Here is a 17,794-nt window from a genome sequence, read left to right on the forward strand (position 1 = left end):
GCAGGACTTATACACTTAATGGTAAGGTCCTGGGGAGTGTTGCTGAACAAAGAGACCTTGGAGTGCAGGTTCATAGCTCCTTGAAAGTGGAGTCGCAGGTAGATAGGATAGTGAAGGTGGTGTTTGGTATGCTTTCCTTTATTGGTCAGAGTATTGAGTACAGGAGTTGGGAGGTCATATTGCGGCTGTACAGGACATTGGTTAGGCCACTGTCGGAATATTGCGTGCAATTCTGGTCTCCTTCCTATCAGAAAGATGTTGTGGAACTTGAAAGGGTTCCAAAAAGATTTACGTAGATGTTGCCAGGTTTGGAGGATGTGAGCTATATGGAGAGGCTGAACAGGCTGGGGCTGTTTTCCCTGGAGCGTCAGAGGCTGAGGGGTGACCTTATAGAGGTTTACAAAATTATGAGGCCCATGGATAGGGTAAATAGGCAAAGTCTTTTCCCTGGGGTCAGGGAGTCCAGAACTAGAGGGCATAAGTTTAGGGTGAGAGGGGAAAAGATATAAAAGTGACCTAAGCAGCAACTTTTTCACACAGAGGGTGGTAAGTGTATGGAATGAGCTCCCAGAGGAAGTGATGAAGGCTGGTACAATTGCACCATTTAAGAGGCATTTGGATGGGTATATGAATAGGAAGGGTTTGGAGGGATACGGGCTGGATACTGGCAGGTGGGAATAGATTGGGTTGGGATATCTGGTCAGCATGAACGGGTTGGACCAAAGGGTCTGCTTCCATGCTGAACATCTCTATGACCCTACCATCTGCAAAATTAAAAGGAGGATCGTTTATCCTCCCTTTTGCATTGTTATGGACCAGACCAAACCCCCTGCAAATATATCAAGGAAACAGCATTGACCCTAACTTTAATCTTATTTAAAGGCATGTGTAAAGTTCTGTGTTCCAGATAGAATTCAATTGGTCACATTACTCAGTTTTAAGTAAAACACACTTTATTCTTATCCCTGGTTAAAGTACAAACAAAAGAAAATAAAATTAGTATAACTTTAACTTTGTTGGAAAACTTAACAGAGCAGTAGATTATTTAATGACTAAACAGCAATTATTCAAAATGGTAACATCCCACAAACATACTTTTGGCAAAGGCAAGTTCAGTAAAACATTGTCTCACTTGCAGTGTTTCTCCAGTCAAGGAGGAAAGAACACCAGGAGAAAATTCTGGCAAACAGAGAGAACTCAAGCATTTTACTGAAGCAGGGAGAGATGTATGGCAGCTTCAAAACCCTGGCAAATTGTTGAAAGCTAAATTAAAACCCTGGTTCTGAGGGAACCTGACTCCATCCATTCTTGCTGTTTCTATTGTTGCAACTTAAAAAACCTCAAGGTCCACAAAAGTTTACTTTATTGGCTTTGAATGGACAGCTCAGTAACTAGGGCTCAAAAATTTCTTCCCATATAAAGGGCAAAATACACCTCTTAAAGCCATTGCATCATTACAGTAGGGAGCAGATCTGGGTTAGGGAAAGAAAAGCCAGTCACAGAACAAAGCTCCTGCCATGATATCCTGTAACTGTCCTATTTTTCTAATTGGTCTGATTCACAGGTGTGTCTGAGAGGTGTTGGATCAGATTACAATTAGCTTCCCCCAAATCGAACACTGGGAACAGAATACTTTAAGTCAGCCAAAGAAGTGCACCCACCAGGAACAACCTCTGGGTATCGACTGGGCATGTTCATAATTGTGAGAAATCCTAATATCCTGTTTTTGTGTTTTGGTGATGGTCCTACATGATCCACTAACACTAATTTGGTACAGGTATCAAAGATGCTGATCTTTAAATATGTATTCATTTGTGCGAGGTGGAAATTGCTGGCTGGCCAGCATCTATTGCCCGTCCCTAGTTGCCTTGGTGAAGGTGGTGGTGGCCTGCTTTCTTAAACTGCTGAAGTCCACTTGCTGCGAGTTGACCCACAATGCCATTAGGGAGGGAATTCCAGAAATTTTACCCAGTGACAGTGAAGGAACGGTGATATATTTCCAAGTCAGGATGGTAAGTAGCCATCCCAGATGGTAAGATTGGAGGGGAACTTGCAGGTGGTGGTATTCCCATATATCTATTGCCATTGTCCTTCAAGGTAGAAGTGGCCGTGGGTTTGGAAGATGCTGTCTGAAGATCTGTGGTGAAGTTCTGCAGTACATCATGTAGATAGTACACACTGCTGCTACTGAACATCAGTGGTGGAGGCATTGGATGCTTATGGATGTAGTGCCAATCAAATGGACTGTCTTGTCCTGGATGGTGTCAAGCTTCTTGAATGTTGTTTGAGTTGCACTCATCCAAGCAAGTTGCACTCATCCTGCCTTGTGCTTTTGGGCAGGCTCTGGGGAGTCAGGGGGTGAGTTACTCACTGCAGCATTCCTAGCCTCTGGTCTGCTCTTATGACCACTGTGCTTATGTGTGAGTGCAGTTGAGTTTCTGATCAGTGATAATCCACTGGATGTTGATCATAGGTGATTCAGTGATGGTAACACCATTGAATATCAAGAGTTGGTGGTTAGATTCTCTCTTATTGGTGATGATTATAGTCTGGCATTTGTCAGCCCAAGCCTGGATACTGTCCAGATCTTATTGCATTTGAACATAGACTGCTTCAGTATCTGAGGAGTCGTGAATGCTGCTGAAAATTATTATCGACAATAATTTTCCCCGCTTCTGACCTTATGGTGGAGGGAAGGTCATTGATGAAGCAGCTGAAGATGGTCGGACCTAGCACACTCAGCTGATTACATATTGATGTTTTCCTACCAATTGCTATGTATGACATGTTCTACATAACTGTACAACATCATTGTGAAGTCTTGCCAGTGTTTTCCATATTCCTACATGTCCTGCTATAAGAACCTTATGTATTTCTTGCAATATCTGGACAGCACCATTTTCACTGAATAATCATCTATTCGTCATCCATAGATCCGTGAGATGTCTTCACTTCCTCAACAAAACTCTTTTTGATACAGTAGCACTCTGGAACCCGTTCAGACTCAGCTTCAGTGTGAACGGTCTTCATTAACGTGTATAACTCTGGATCTGCTTTCTGAGCCTCAATTACCAAAGACATGCCATGTCTTTTGAACTATCAGCATTCTTATTTGGAATTGCAGCTACCCAAATATCTGCTTGTGGTACTACGGTGACATCTGATGATGGCCCTTTCTTCGCCATCACTACACACAATGGGAAAGTTCACAGAATCTGTTCCTTCGACTGTTATGTTTCTTTAGTATCAACTAGACTCTTCATGATTGTAGGTGAGGCTACAATTTCCACTTGCCAAATCATTCCCTAAAACTAAATCAATTCCATCCACGGGTCTTTTTTTAAAACTTTCCTGACTACTATTACTCCAAACACAAGTCATTCTCCAAACTGATTTTGTACAATGCAATTGGGATATATTCCCCACCTATTCCATTTGCCAACACTTTGACTTTCAATGAATTCTTTAGAGGGAAAACAAAATGATTCATCAGCAAGTGTTTGAATAGCCCCCATCAATCTTAGAATAGTAATGGACTTGAATTCTTTCTTTGACTCTTCCCTTTACATAAAAACCTTTCATGTCTCTCACCTATTCCATGGATTTCTTCTGCACTCACTTCTCGCCATCTGATCCATGGTCTTTCCTTCGGAGTTTCCTTTTCAGACTCAATCCTATGAACTCCAATAAGTCCTATGGGTTTCCCTTTCAACTTGCAGCATTCCAAATGAATCTGTCCCTCCCTGTTACATTGGAAACACCTTGGTTTCTAATTTCCCCTCCATCCTCAGTACTTTCCTTTTGGATCTGATGAGGAGACCTTGAGGCATTTCCAGCTATTCATTCCTTACTTTGGTTACTTGCCTTACTTTCACTCTCCCATTTTCTACCCCTGTCGAATATATTAGGGTGATGGAAAAAAAGCAGTAGTTTTACAGATTAATTCTCAAAAGACAGTCATATTGCCACCGAACAGTTGCAACCCTTTGTTCTTCAGCATGATTTCTTATTGTGGAAGGTAGTGAGTTTGTAAATTCCTCTAAGAAAATAATCATTCCAAAGCTTTGTACATTCTAATCTTTTTCTTCACCTGTAAAAATTACTTTGCTTAAACCTTTCAAATTCAATATGGATTTGCTCAGGCTGCTTCCTTAAATTCTGGGACCTTTGCCTATATGCCTGAGGCACCAACTCATCTGTTCAGAGATCCTTCTTCAGAATAGAAGGGCTGTTCTGAAGAAGGGTCACTGGACTCGAAATGTTAACTCTGCTTTCTCTCCACAGATGCTGCCTGACCTGCCGAATTTTTCCAGCAATTTATGATTTTGCACCAAATCCTTATTGCCTCTGTTTCAATCTAATCGATTTCAAATCAACTACTTTAGAAGACAATAGATAGGAAAGCTTCCCCCTATTTTAATCACATCTTGATTTCAGTCAATAGGCCATAAAACCAATTGCTCTGAAGAACCACCTTTGATGCCTTGTGGGGCTATCCACTGGACAGGGACATCTTCTGCAGCATACAAGTGAACAAAACGATGCAAAGCTGCTCCTGCTATGGAAAAGTTGAACAATCACATGGCTGAAACACCCATGGAACAAAACTAACCCAAACAATTTAAGCACTAACATAAAACTTAGAGAAGTTCCAAACAGTCTGGGTTCTATGTTTGAAAGCTCACTCACCATAAATCATCTTTTAAAGGAAGAACAGAGAACAGTAATAGCCACTATCCACAGTCAGATAAGGAGACAACCACCAACTAAATTTTCAACTACACCCATCCTCATTTTCAACACTTGCTCCATAACTCAACAAGATATTCTTTCAATTATTAAATGTACAGTGCTTCCAAAATAGATATAATCATGCCATAATTCTTAATACTGCTTGATATTCCTGTCAGCAAAATATAACATTCTGACCAGGTTTAAACATTCCGCATAAAATAGACAGAACATTGTTCACCCGTTACACTACTATCTGACATTTCTTTCCATTGATTATTGAAAAAGACAGACAGTGGTCAAGCAATCTGTAACCATCCATTTCTCTGTTATCACAAGTGATTGGTATGTTAAATGGACTCTTGAAAATTCAATGACAACAAATCAAAATAAAACAAACATTTCTGGAAATAGGTAGTAGAGAGTCAACAACTTAAACGTCATGAACAATTCCACCCAGTGAATCTCTCTCTCTCTCACACACACACTCTTGCTGACTTACATCATACATTTTTCCAGCAATTCCAAACGTTATCTCTAATGTCAGTTTTCCACAAATTCTTACAACCAGCTGGTAACGTGTTCCAGGGTGGTCACTACCCATATGATGTGTTGATGAATATTTTGTTAATGATTAAATAGCTTATGTTAACCATTAAAAAGGGAACATTACAATTTATAACTTGGGTATGACATTTCATTTCTCTTTATATGCATGACAAGGTAAATAAACTGTAGATCAACATCCCACAGAATAACACAGCATATTAGTGAAGAAGCAAATCACTTCAAACTAATGATTTATTCAAATTTTCACCTGCTCTGTAACTTGAGGACTCGGCGTGGATCTCACAGCATAACCTTCACTTCCCAGCTGAACAGAAGCACAGAAGGAAAAAAAAAGATAATACAGAGTGCAACGAATAATAATTTGTGTACAAGTAAGGCTGAGACTGCACAAGAGGACTGTACTGACAAGTTCTATTTTTGTAAATTACTGAGTGGGCTTTATGCAAGCCCCGAAGAATTCCTCATCTGAAAATGTCACACTGTGGGTGTGAATACTGGTGACTCCAAATGAGCATTTAGCTACTCTAATTATGTAAGGAATCACTGTATTTTAAATTATGATTAGGTTCTAAGTATATCTGAATAGGTAAAGAGTTGGAACACTGTCATACAAAGTTTTAAAAACAGAGAATCCAGGCTTGTTGCTGACATGGATAGTTTTGGAAGTCAACTAATAAGGTGCAGCCAAATGTTATTTAAAGAGATTTGGAGTTGAGCTGCAAAATTCATTTAAAATATCAGTCTTACACAATAAATGTACAGTTGAAAAATGAGCAATTTGTGATCAGGAGTAAGTGTAACACAAATACAGATCTCTCTATTTTCCAGAACATTTGGATGTATTGCTATCTTTAAAATTACTTCACATTAGCATGTTTTTCTCCTCTTGGCTATCTCACATCAGAGCCTTAGTTGATTTTGAAAATGCAGTTGTGAAATAAAAATAATTCTGAATTTATAGAATACAAATAAGATTATTTATTATCCAAGCTCATTTTTCTAACACAACGTGCACATTTTCACTGAAATGTCCTCTGCCCAATTGTGATGAAGGTAAATAACTAAAAAAAACTGTTAATTTTTTAATTTGACCATCCAAACACTGCAAAATGATCAATTTGGCATTGTAATTTGCAGAAGTCAATTTTGTACACATCACCTTTACGTGGGAACAATCATCTTCCACAGAATGTCGGTCATCAATATCTGTACTTCACCTCACAGCTTTCAATTCTATTCTCCATGAGGTACCTTTTCAAATATTTAATGTGATAAGGCTAGCCAAACGAATGAGGGCTACAACCAGAAATCTGTGCTGCCAGCCTTTGTACAAAAACCAAAGATTAGGGAGCAGAGTGTTACAATAACTAAGAGTTTTCCACAAACAGAAAATGTGACCAGATACAAACAATGATCATACACACTGAATTGACATGTTAAAAACAAGTTATACCAAAGAAGCTTCAGCATAAAGTGGGTTTATGACAAAGTATAGAGGCACTGATTTTTCCATAATTTGAAAAGTTATAGAAGTTAGTTAATCTCAGCTCAGACAAGGGATGGCAATGCCCCTAGTTGAGAGAGGCACTACTGACCACCATTTCTATTTCGGATCATAGTCCGGTGGCCCTTACTTATTAAAAATGTATATATATGAGCATAAGGCAAGGATAGAAATAAAGTGATTCAGTTTCCCATATTGTAGTCACCACCTCAATCTGCTTAATGTTCCCTGCTCAGACAATCTCTTCACCCCAAAAACCAACCTAACGAAGCTTAACTGAACAGCCTTCAATGCAAGTATATAATTTCTTAAATAAGGAGATCAAAATTATACACAGTACCTAGGTGTGGTCTCACCAATGCTCAATGCAATTGCAACAAGACTTTTCTAATTATTCTCCATCTCTCTTGTAACGCAGGACAATGACTGGTCCCTAAATGCAAGTCATATTAGGACACTCTGATGAGGTAAAAGGTAATATTTACATTGAAATTCAGGATATTTATTTCTTATCACAATATATCCCATGAGTTATATATCTCATTAAACGTTATAGCCTGTATTCTATCATCACAAACCAATGTTTGTACTTCTATAAGTTAGATCCTGCAATGCCATAAGAACCTAACATTTTGGAAAAAGGGTTTGTAAGTGGTGATGTTGCTGATCAAGTCTTCTCAGGTTCTTGCTCTACTTTATTGCATGAAGTCTGAGCTGGGAGAAGCTGGAAATGCGAAACATAAAGCAGAAATGGGATATGGGAAATTTGTCAAACAGAGCGGGTTATGCTGATTTGGAATGTTTGCCTCAAAGGAAGTACATTCAGTAATTAATTTCAAAACAGAATTGGTTAAATGCTTGAAGTGACAAATTTGCAGGGGCAGTGGGGAAATAGCACAAGTATTAGACTAATTTGGTGTCTGAGTGATCTGGCTCTGAAGAACAATATTTTAAACATTTTTTTTAAATAGAAGGAACAGATAAATGGTACATGGGTATAACATAATGTGGTCCTGACAAAAGACTCATTTGAAATGTCATCTCTTGTAAATAATCAGCTCATTTCACTTGTGACTATTTATAACATTTGTAACCCTCCATTTATAACTTGTCTCTGTAAACAGATCAAGTGGACCTAAGGTCAGATTGAGAATGACAGCAACACTTGCAGGATCAGAGACCTTGATTTGTTCACTAGACTAATGAATGTAACAGAACTGTGATTTTGCTTCTCTTTTTGCTGTTATTTAAATTGATCTTTCTATCTTACTTTAGGTCCTTGCCACTAACATTTTAGTAAAGCACTACCCAGTGATCTCATGGCATGTCTTGGCCACAATTCTTCAAAGTCATATGTTAGGCAAGAATTGGCAGGTACTTCTACTGACTTTCCCTTCATATGCGTATTCTGCAATACTATCCCTCCATTCAACACCATAAAGTCAGATAGTTCCCCAGAAGGCGGATTAGGGAAATGTGAATAAGTGCCATCTGTAGCCTTTAATAGCTTAATGAATAAATTAAAGTTCATTATCTTACAAGTGCACCTGTGATTTTTCACAATGACAGAAATGAGATGTCACATTTAACTGAACCTCTGATTCAATTGTTGACCAGGTTTAACATGTGAGGAAATGTACATCTAAGTAGAGGATCTGCACCCAACATCAGACATGGATACCAAATGGAGAAATTCCAGTCTCTGAGTCCAAATCTGGGCCATTATGATATAAATGATCCAAAATCTTTCAGTACATTTTCCTAGCAATAGTTCAATTTCCATCAAAATTGCTACACCTTCTGTTGTGCCCAGGTGAACCAGGATTACTTAAAACTCCTTTATAATTATCAATCATCAAAATTACTTTGCAACATTGACCCAAATGTTTAGGGGACTGCAGGATTGGGTGGAGGAGAGTTATGGATGGGAACTACAGAATTACTGGTTTCTCTAATGCTCTCTCCTTCACTCTCTTTGAAGAATAGTGTAGGACTGATGATTCCACAGTGTCCAGCTTTAGGTATATATCATTCCATAATAAAGTAAACAGGCCAGACAACACCAGAACTTAAACAAGATCTGGGTTCGCACCAGGACATAATATTCATGCCACATAATTGTCAGTTAATGATTATCTTCAGTAACAGAACTTCTACTCACTATTCGTTGATCTTTGCTGCACAATTATTAGGAAGTTAACTGTGATCGAACTGCACTAGCTGTGTCAAGTGTATGGCCACAAGAGCACGACAAAGCATGGATATTCTGTGAAACATGGCTCACCATTGATCTGACAAAGCTTCTCAAATGGGAAATGGACTGGCACTCACCTGATGAGTACAATTGCAATAAAACCTGCAATGGTCAAGTTGTCGCTTGTTCGGCATTGTGCAGAACAGAAGTTTGTTTGCCCGATCCTCGTTGCCAATTTGCTCAATACTAGTCCTTTCACAGCCACCAACTACACTGTGCTGATGGTACTTTACTAACACAATATATTGCAGCAATGCTCTAAATTTCCTGCGACATTACCTCTCAGCCTCAAAACAGAAAATTAGAGTACAATAAAGATAATGGGCAAGTCATGTATAATGAGAATCTAATCAAGGGGCAATGTACACCAACAGGAATAAGAAATTGCAAATTTGATTTCAATCCTTGGCATATACATTTTTAAAATCAGATATCAATGATTCTGTTTCAGTTATACATGGCTGGTTATTTATGTTGGATATCAATGTTTGTCCTGACTGCCTGTACACTCTACATGTCTAATGTTATATTAAGACAATTAAGAATTTTGATCTACATGAAATCTGCTGTGATAACTGCTACAAATTCTGTTCGTTAATTGTGATAAACTATCCCGAGGGGCTTCACAGATCGTAATTGACAAGGAAGGTAGAGATCATCACAAATGCCCAGAGGTTTGGCCAAAACATATATCTCTAACTAAGTTTTAAATAAAGCGGAGTGGAAAGGGTTTAGCCAAAACAAAGTGGGTTTGAATGGTGAAGTCTCAGTGCAGTCTTCACTTAATATTGTGAACTAGATTGTGCAGCAATTATTTTACAAAACTGGAGCTTGCCTTAACTTAGGATACGACATTCGAAGTTTTAGAAAATACACTGGAGAATAGAAAGCTTTACACAAGGAAGTAGCAATCTGCTTCCATTCATCGACCATTATTACAAGACATTCAATCAAACAGCAAAGAGGATGTGCTGAGACTACAATGCAGAGTAAGGTTGGCTACGAGGTTCAACTCTAAATTAGCAAGTCCTGATGAAGGGCTCCTGCCCGAAACTTCAATTTTCCTGCTCCTCAGATGCTGCCTGGCCTGCTGTGCATTTCCAGCACCACTGTAATCTTGACTCTAATCTCCAGTCCTCACTTTTGCCTAAGTGCTATACACTGTACCAGAACCCACAGTGGAGAGGCATTAGCTCAAAATATATAATCCACCTGCAATTGCATAAAATCTACCAGAAATAACAATGAGGTAAAGAGAAGTCTTAGAGCTGACTTCCTAAAATCCATAATTTAAAATTGTTTTAACAATCACCAGGTACGTGGCTATTCTTTTGTATTTAGCTGCTGTTTATATTTCTAATTGGTCTGACCTGTTGATCTAGGTTTTAATTGTTTCAAAATATAATTTAATATTTCATATCTAATTTTGTAATGCTTGTTTTTTTATTGTAATGTTGTGGTAGAATTCTTTCAGCTGATAATTGGGAGTTTGAGCTTCTCTTTAAACATAAAGGTCTCTACAGGCATAATAATACAAGAATCAATTCCAAGATAGTTATTACTATACCTTATTTTCAGAATTAACAGTCTGCTGCAGATTGTCCTTTCATGTACTCAATTTGAATGTAATCCTAACTTCCAAAATAAATGTCAACAGTAACGAGAGACTAGTCACACTATTAATTGGCTTTCTGGTCTGTGCTGGGTAAGACATCACTGAGCACTTTACTTGGAAAAATAGTCCTTTAAATGAAACCACCTAAAAAGCCTTGTGAAAAAAGAATATAATTTGATGTTATTTCCAGCATTAAATATTAAAAATAACTATATATGGAGTGATTCAGTAGGCAGTACCTTTGTGCATTTGAAGCATCTTACATTAAGGATGAATTTATCTGCAGTGAATCCCCAATATCATTTATCTGGAATATTATAAGCCGGCACATGAGAATCAATGGCATTTATAAAACATTGAACAGCTGCACACTCAGGGTTTGGCTGCAGGGATAAATCTCAATGTTACCTAGATCACGCCCTCTACAGTATTTCAAACTTATAAACTGCTTAAGAATCAATTTCAACCAACATTAACACTTACCGCTGACTTCATTGCAGAACACCCCTCGACTTGCTTCTTAATAGTTATAAGATCCTATAAGGTGATAAACAAACAAAATGTTCAAAGAAAGAAATGACTAGGCCTGGAATTTACGATGCATCATTTATTACCCTGTGGGATGTTTTATTGCATTGAATTTCACAGGAACTGGCAGAGATCACATTTCGCAGGAGAGAGGTGGGAACCATGCCAGGGAAAAGATTCAGGCATCCAAGCTGTCTGGCTCAATAGCAAGATCTTTAATGAAACTACTGCATTTCTTTTGCAAAGCAACTAGACAACATAGTCACTGATCATAATGCCCTGTCATAGGCATGTTTAGTAATATAGGAATATGAGTAGGCCATTAAACCTATCAAGCCTGCTCCACTATTCAATAGCTAATGGCTGATTATCTAACTCAATAGCACTTTTCTGCACTAACTGCATATTCCTTCATGATGCTAAATTCCAGAAATTTATAATTTCTGTCTTGAACATTTTCAATTACTGAGCTTTCAAAACCCTCTGGGGTAGAGACTACAATGATTCACCACCCGACTCAGATGAGAAATTTATTCCGGCTTTACCACTTAACCTGAGAATATGCCCCCTGGTTTTAGTCTATGCAAATGCATAGAGACATACGTATACTTAAGAAGCATGTCATATAAAATAAAATCTATTTTGAAGTTATCAAAATTATACTTTTACATAATTAATATTCATGTCCCCGGTCAAATCTACCTGGCCTAACGATTTGCTTGTAAAGCGTTCCTCAACACACTAACCTCCATATTATACATCATTGCTCAGATGACCACAGAATGCCAGGTTTAATTTAGGCAATGATTAACACTGACTAGGACATTTTATTTTAAAAACAATGACAACTTGGCTGTCATCGTTTAATAATTACCATTTTTTAAATCTCATTTTCCAAGTAATGCCAACACATCCTCTTCAGGAAAGCTAAAGTTTGTTGCTTAATGGTCACTACTGTTATTTCATGTCCCTCTCCGGAAGCACAATGCAGGCTGAGATATTAGCTTAGATCTTGCCAGGGTAGTGCATTTCCTCATGTAATAAATTGAACTTAGTTTTCCCTCCTCACTTTTCATTCCATAAACAGTTTGCACCATCAATTTCTGGCAGTGACAATTCAACATGCATCTGGGACCTCAATGAACAATGCGATCAATGGTATAATTCCTTAACTAAACAGATTGAAAGACAAAAACAGAGAAAGATGAATGCTGGAAAACTAAACAGGGCAAGTTTGAATCAAATTAGATACAGAAAGAAAGGAGCTAGAGACTAAAAGCATCTATTAAAAATATTCAAGAGCATTTACTGTTAGTAAGGGCAGATTTAATTGTTCCCTTGCTAGAAGAATTTGAGCAGCATTGCTGGAACAATAATTGCAGGAAAAGGGTGTGCACCAGAAGCAACTTTCTGTGTTAGGTTTAATACAATTTAATAGTGGCAAGTACTGAAACTTCTTGAAACTCAGAGGTTCATGCTGAGCTTCTATTGCAAAAAACTAAAAAGAGCACTCTCAATACACGATGCTCTTCTTCTTTGCCATAGATTGCTGGAGAGTTCGCATACAAATAATGATGAATGCACTTAAACGTCCTTTACATTCTTGTCAGATTCTTTCCCAATTCCACCATACCATAACTCAATGGAACATTATGCTTCTCAAGCACACAATTTAACACAAAACATCAGTCATCATACTGGTTAAAGCCTCTGCATTTGAACAGCTATGTCTAAGTAATCCAAACTGTTTTGTGTCTCAGAACTGTAGCATGCCAATTATTTAGAATCTTCTCTGCTGACATGAGATCAAACTGAGCTATAATTTGACAGAGGTGAAATTTTATTATCATAATGTCAGAGATTTACAACACAAGAGAGGTCCTTTGGCCCAAGTCGTCTGTACCAGTCTGTACCTGACTGTTTTGATCTCATTTTCCAGCACTTGGCCAATAGCCTTGTATGCCTTGGCATTGCAAGTACACATTTAAATACTACTTGAATGTTATTAGGGCTTCTGGCTCTACTACCCTTATAAGCAGTAAGTTCCAAATTCCCAACTACCCTTTGGGTGAAAAAGATTTTCCTGACATCTGATTGAGTAAATTTTAACAGGAGATGGACAGATTTTTAATTAATAATGAATTGAAAGGTTATGGACAGTGGGCAGGAAAGTGGAGTTGAAGCAAAGATGAGATCAGCCACGATTACATTAAAAGGCAGAGCGGACTCAAGGGGCAAAATTGCCTACTCCTGCTCCTAGTTCTTATGTTCAATTTATAGAAAATAGTCCAGTTTGTCTCATGCATAAATAAACAGGTGCTGAGGAAATTTTACAGCGTGTTTCATGAGGACTTGAAAAATCAGAGCCGGCTTTAGAAAACTTTTTTTATATCTCTGCAATTGCCCGTATTTAAGTTGAGGACACTAATTTGAGATTTGGACTGCTATCTCTCAAACTGAATTTGAAATTGTACCTTATTTTAATTGCTAGTCCTTTGAGGATCTTTAATGATGAGATATTTAATTAATTCTATCTTATTACACATTACTGGAGCTAAAATAGCCTGTTGAATGGTAAGTTCTTCAACATACTGTTCTAATAAATAGTTCCTTATACACTCTAGAAATTCATCTCTGATGTCACATTTATCCTTCCGATTGTCCAGGCAATACGCAGATTAATATCACCCATGACAATCACCGTGTCCTTCTTATATGCCTCCATTATTTTCCGATCTATATTCTGACCCAGAATGAAGCAACTCTTTGGGGACTTATAGAAGAATCCACCCACGAATTCTTTCCCCAACGATTTCCTATTTCCACCCATACTGATTCCACAACATAATCTATTGCAACTTTATCGCTACTCACCCCCATATTGATACCTTCACTGATCATTGTTATGTAAGTTAACCATGATAATTGGATTATTTGCAATCATGCTGTGCCTTTAAGAGATGTGATCTGTGCTGTTTCTCTTGCAGAAGGGTGTTGTAACAGGAGTACCAAAATGTCTCCTTTAGATGGACAGTCGGTAAACAGCTTGGAGTTCTCCCTGGGTTTTTTTAAAATAGAAACACGACTGGGCGGGGTCAAGGCTCACATAGACCCAGGAAGGTTTTGGTTTTGCTTTCAGTTAGTTGAGGAGGTTTCTGCTGGCTGCTGGAGCTAAAAGCTTGCGTTCTCTGCTGCTGGAGTGAAGTTTTAGATGACAGGCTTCCTCTTAAAAATCAAAAGGAGAAGATTGTTTCTTTTGGTGTTTCTTTCTACTTGACTGAAGATAGAAAACACATGAGAATCATAACTGTGAATTGCTTTTCTCAACAGTGTGTTTATAGGATGCTGCCTAAATTGGAATAGATGATAATTAATGGTTAAATAATACATTGTTTTGTTAAGTATTTCAATAGATTAAAGTTATGCCAATTCCTTCTGTAGTATTTTAACTGTATTGTAAGAATAAAGCGTGGAGAAAGCGAGGACTGCAGATGCTGGAGATCAGAGTCGAGAATGTGGTGCTCGAAAAGCACAGCAGGTCAGGCAGCATCTGAGGAGCAGGAGAATTGATGCTTCAGCATAAGCCTTTCCTGATTATGCTGCCTGACCTGCTGTGCGTTTCCAGCACCACACTCTCAACAACTAATAAAGTGTATTTTGATTAAAGCTTAGAGATGGACCAATTGAATCATATTTAGAATGCAAGGCTTTATACTTGCCTTTTTAAAAACTATAGATGGGTTTATGGTTTCTCCATAATATACTTTGTGGGGTCTGGTCTGGTCTGGTCTGTAACACCTTCCCTCAAATTATGAATTCCTTCCAGCCTCAAAGAGATATCCTGAACCATGTCTTCAGGTAGGTAAACAGCCTTTGAACTCTCGCCTCTGCTGGAGGTGTCAGTATCTATTGCCTTAAAGCTATTCTCACAACTACCACCTTTCTCTTTTCTCCTTCTACCTCAATGGTGCTTTGTACTATAGTGCACTTGTTATTGAAGAAAATGGGAGAATCTTTGTTAAAAGATGGGAAAACCTCATATAAACAGTACAGAGCTACAACAATGTTACAATATAGAACTTAGAGCATTGTTATTTAAAGGAGTAAAAGTCTTCCAATGAAACAGATTAAAACAGCATTGATTTACTAAAAGTTTAAAAGATTTAAAGCCAAGAACACAGTAACATTTAGAACACAGTAACATTGCAGAATTTTAAAGCAACTTTGAAGAAAGAACAAATAATCACATTAAAAAGACATAGCAGGATAAAAAGTTCCAACATGTAATAAAGGCCAAAAAGAAGATGCACCTTAGAGAAATCAATTCAAATCTAACCATCTACCTTTGATGCTCAATGACATCATACTTCTGAATCTTTCACTATCAACATTCTGAAGTTTACAATTGACCAGAAAATGATCTGGATCGGCCCAAGAAATAATGTGTCTACTATAGCAGTTCAGAAGCTAGGAATTTTATGGTGAGTGACTCATCTCGTGCTTCCCAACCTACACACCAACATAAGGCACAAGTCAGGAATGTGATGGAATACTCCCCTCCCTCCCCCCCCCCCCCCACTTGCCTGGTTGTATGCAGTTCCAACAATACTCAAGTAAATCAATACTGTACAAATCAAACAAACCTCCCTTTTTGGCACTCTACCACTACCTTCAGCATTTACTTCCTCCACTACCAACAGTGGGAGCACTGAATGCCATCTACAAGATATACACCACTGCAGTAGCTCACCTGAGACTCTATCACCAGCCCCTACTAAACCTGAAGGTCTACCACCTGGAAGGACCAGGCTAGTAGATGCATGGGAGCAGAATCACCTGCAAATTGCTTTCTAATTTATACATTATCCTGATTTGTATTATATCACTGTTTTTTTCCACTGTTGCTGTTTCAGAAACCTGGAATGAAGTTCAGAACATTACTGACATTGTGCCTTGTAGATGGCGCATAGGATAAGAAATAGAACATAAGTTACTCACCGTAAAATTCCTAGCTTCTGACCCTGCTATAGTAGACACATTATTTACAGAGCCAACCTAGTTCATTTTCTGGTCAATTGTAAACTGCAGGATGTTAATAGTAGGAGATTCAGCAAGTATAATGTCACTGAGCATCAAAGATAGATGGTTAGATTTGAATTAATTTCTCCAAGGTACCTAATCTTCTTTTTGGCCATTATTAATTTTTTTGAACACTGTGGGTATCCCAATACTACATGGGTTGCAACAGTCATGTCTTTTTGTGGCTAGCTGGTCAACAGCTAGCCACAAAAAAAAAGCCACAACCCTCTCTCCTTCGTAGCCCTTCACACAGATGAAAAAAACCACCATTTTGACAGGGACAACACATCTATCTTGGGACAGGCTAAGCAAAGACATGCCAGAGAATTCCTAGAGGCCTGGCACTCCAACCACAACTCCATAAACAAACACATAGATCTAGATGCCATCTATCAACCCCTCAGAAAATGAACAGGAAATGACATCACCACAAACACCAGGAACCCCATCCAGGAGAAAGGTATAAATAGAAAGCAGGAGACAACAGCTTCGCTTCACTTGGAGGTCGCCATTGATGATGTTACCTCGCCAGGTAATGAAACGTCTGGATATCAAACCTACAGCTCAGCGAGCAAACACAAACCTTCACAAACCTTGCAAAAAGTACCTCATTCATTTCAAAGTTGATACAAGAATGAGATTCATTGTCCTATTAAATCAAACATGGCAACAGAAACAGAAGTAACAGCCTCCAAAGAGAAACTACATGGTCCAGGCATCTAAATGTTGAAACTTGACCTCATCACTGAGCAGATGAACTGGAAGATGGGAGTTGGTATGCTTCTTGTTAGCTAGATTCTTCCCTCATTGGAAGGAAATCGGAGCTACCAAAATGACTTGTTAACTGCAATGACTTGTGTCGATACAATGTCTATAATTCATATTTCAGTGTCAGACTCCAACAAAAATAAGGTGGACTAGAGTTAGTTAGAGGTGGGAGCGGGGAGAGTGAGAGGAACACAGGAGGTTCCAGACATCACAATCAAAAAGACAGGTTGAGGAAACCTTAAAGTTTAGAAGAGAAGTATTAAGTGAGACAATTCTAATTAGAGGTTTTGTTGCCAACTAAAAGCACAAAAAAGTTACGGCGTAGGTGTGCAAAATTAGACAAATGTGGTGAAGAAAACAGTGTCACCACTATATCAAAGTAACAGCACGATAAAGAGTGAAAAGCAATTTTCTCCTAGCTCTCTTCAGTTGAAGTAAAATAAATTTTTATTGCAGTTCTTTAATAACGACTTCCAACAAACAAATGCTAGATATCATTTAGACAGCAGCAAGTGCATCAAGAAGAAAAATCAATCTTATACTTTGTTGCCAATTTCAACTTTCTAAATATTAATTTATAGCCGCATATTATTTATATGCAATCAAAATACAAGATAAATTCACAGGTAATGGCGATGAAGAGGCAGAAGTATTTAATAAATACTTTGCCTCAGTAGAACTGATATGAAATTATGATAAGAAATATAAGAATTTGAGACATTTAAGACAGAAAGTGGAGACATAA

The 17,794-nt window shown here is 38.1% G+C and overlaps 1 protein-coding gene across 7 annotated transcripts in view; it reads right to left on the reverse strand.

The window, feature by feature from the left end:
* LOC122542073 (muscular LMNA-interacting protein) overlaps positions 1–17,794 on the reverse strand; it is a 174,637-nt gene that overhangs the window by 121,055 nt on the left and 35,788 nt on the right. For 4 of the 7 annotated variants that reach the window (XM_043679432.1, XM_043679424.1, XM_043679408.1 and 1 more), the window contains exons 2-3: positions 11,158–11,211; positions 5,549–5,605 (exon numbers count right to left, since the gene is read on the reverse strand). In XM_043679432.1, the coding sequence (XP_043535367.1) occupies positions 5,549–5,605; positions 11,158–11,169 (69 nt within the window). In that variant the 5' untranslated portion in view covers positions 11,170–11,211. Of the gene's footprint in view, positions 1–5,548; positions 5,606–11,157; positions 11,212–14,076; positions 14,099–17,794 lie in introns of those variants that run through there. The other 3 variants (XM_043679442.1, XM_043679452.1, XM_043679398.1) reach the window with 2 other exon arrangements.

The sequence above is a fragment of the Chiloscyllium plagiosum genome, chromosome 3 (assembly GCF_004010195.1).
Source record: "Chiloscyllium plagiosum isolate BGI_BamShark_2017 chromosome 3, ASM401019v2, whole genome shotgun sequence".
NCBI classification, from domain to species: domain Eukaryota; kingdom Metazoa; phylum Chordata; class Chondrichthyes; order Orectolobiformes; family Hemiscylliidae; genus Chiloscyllium; species Chiloscyllium plagiosum.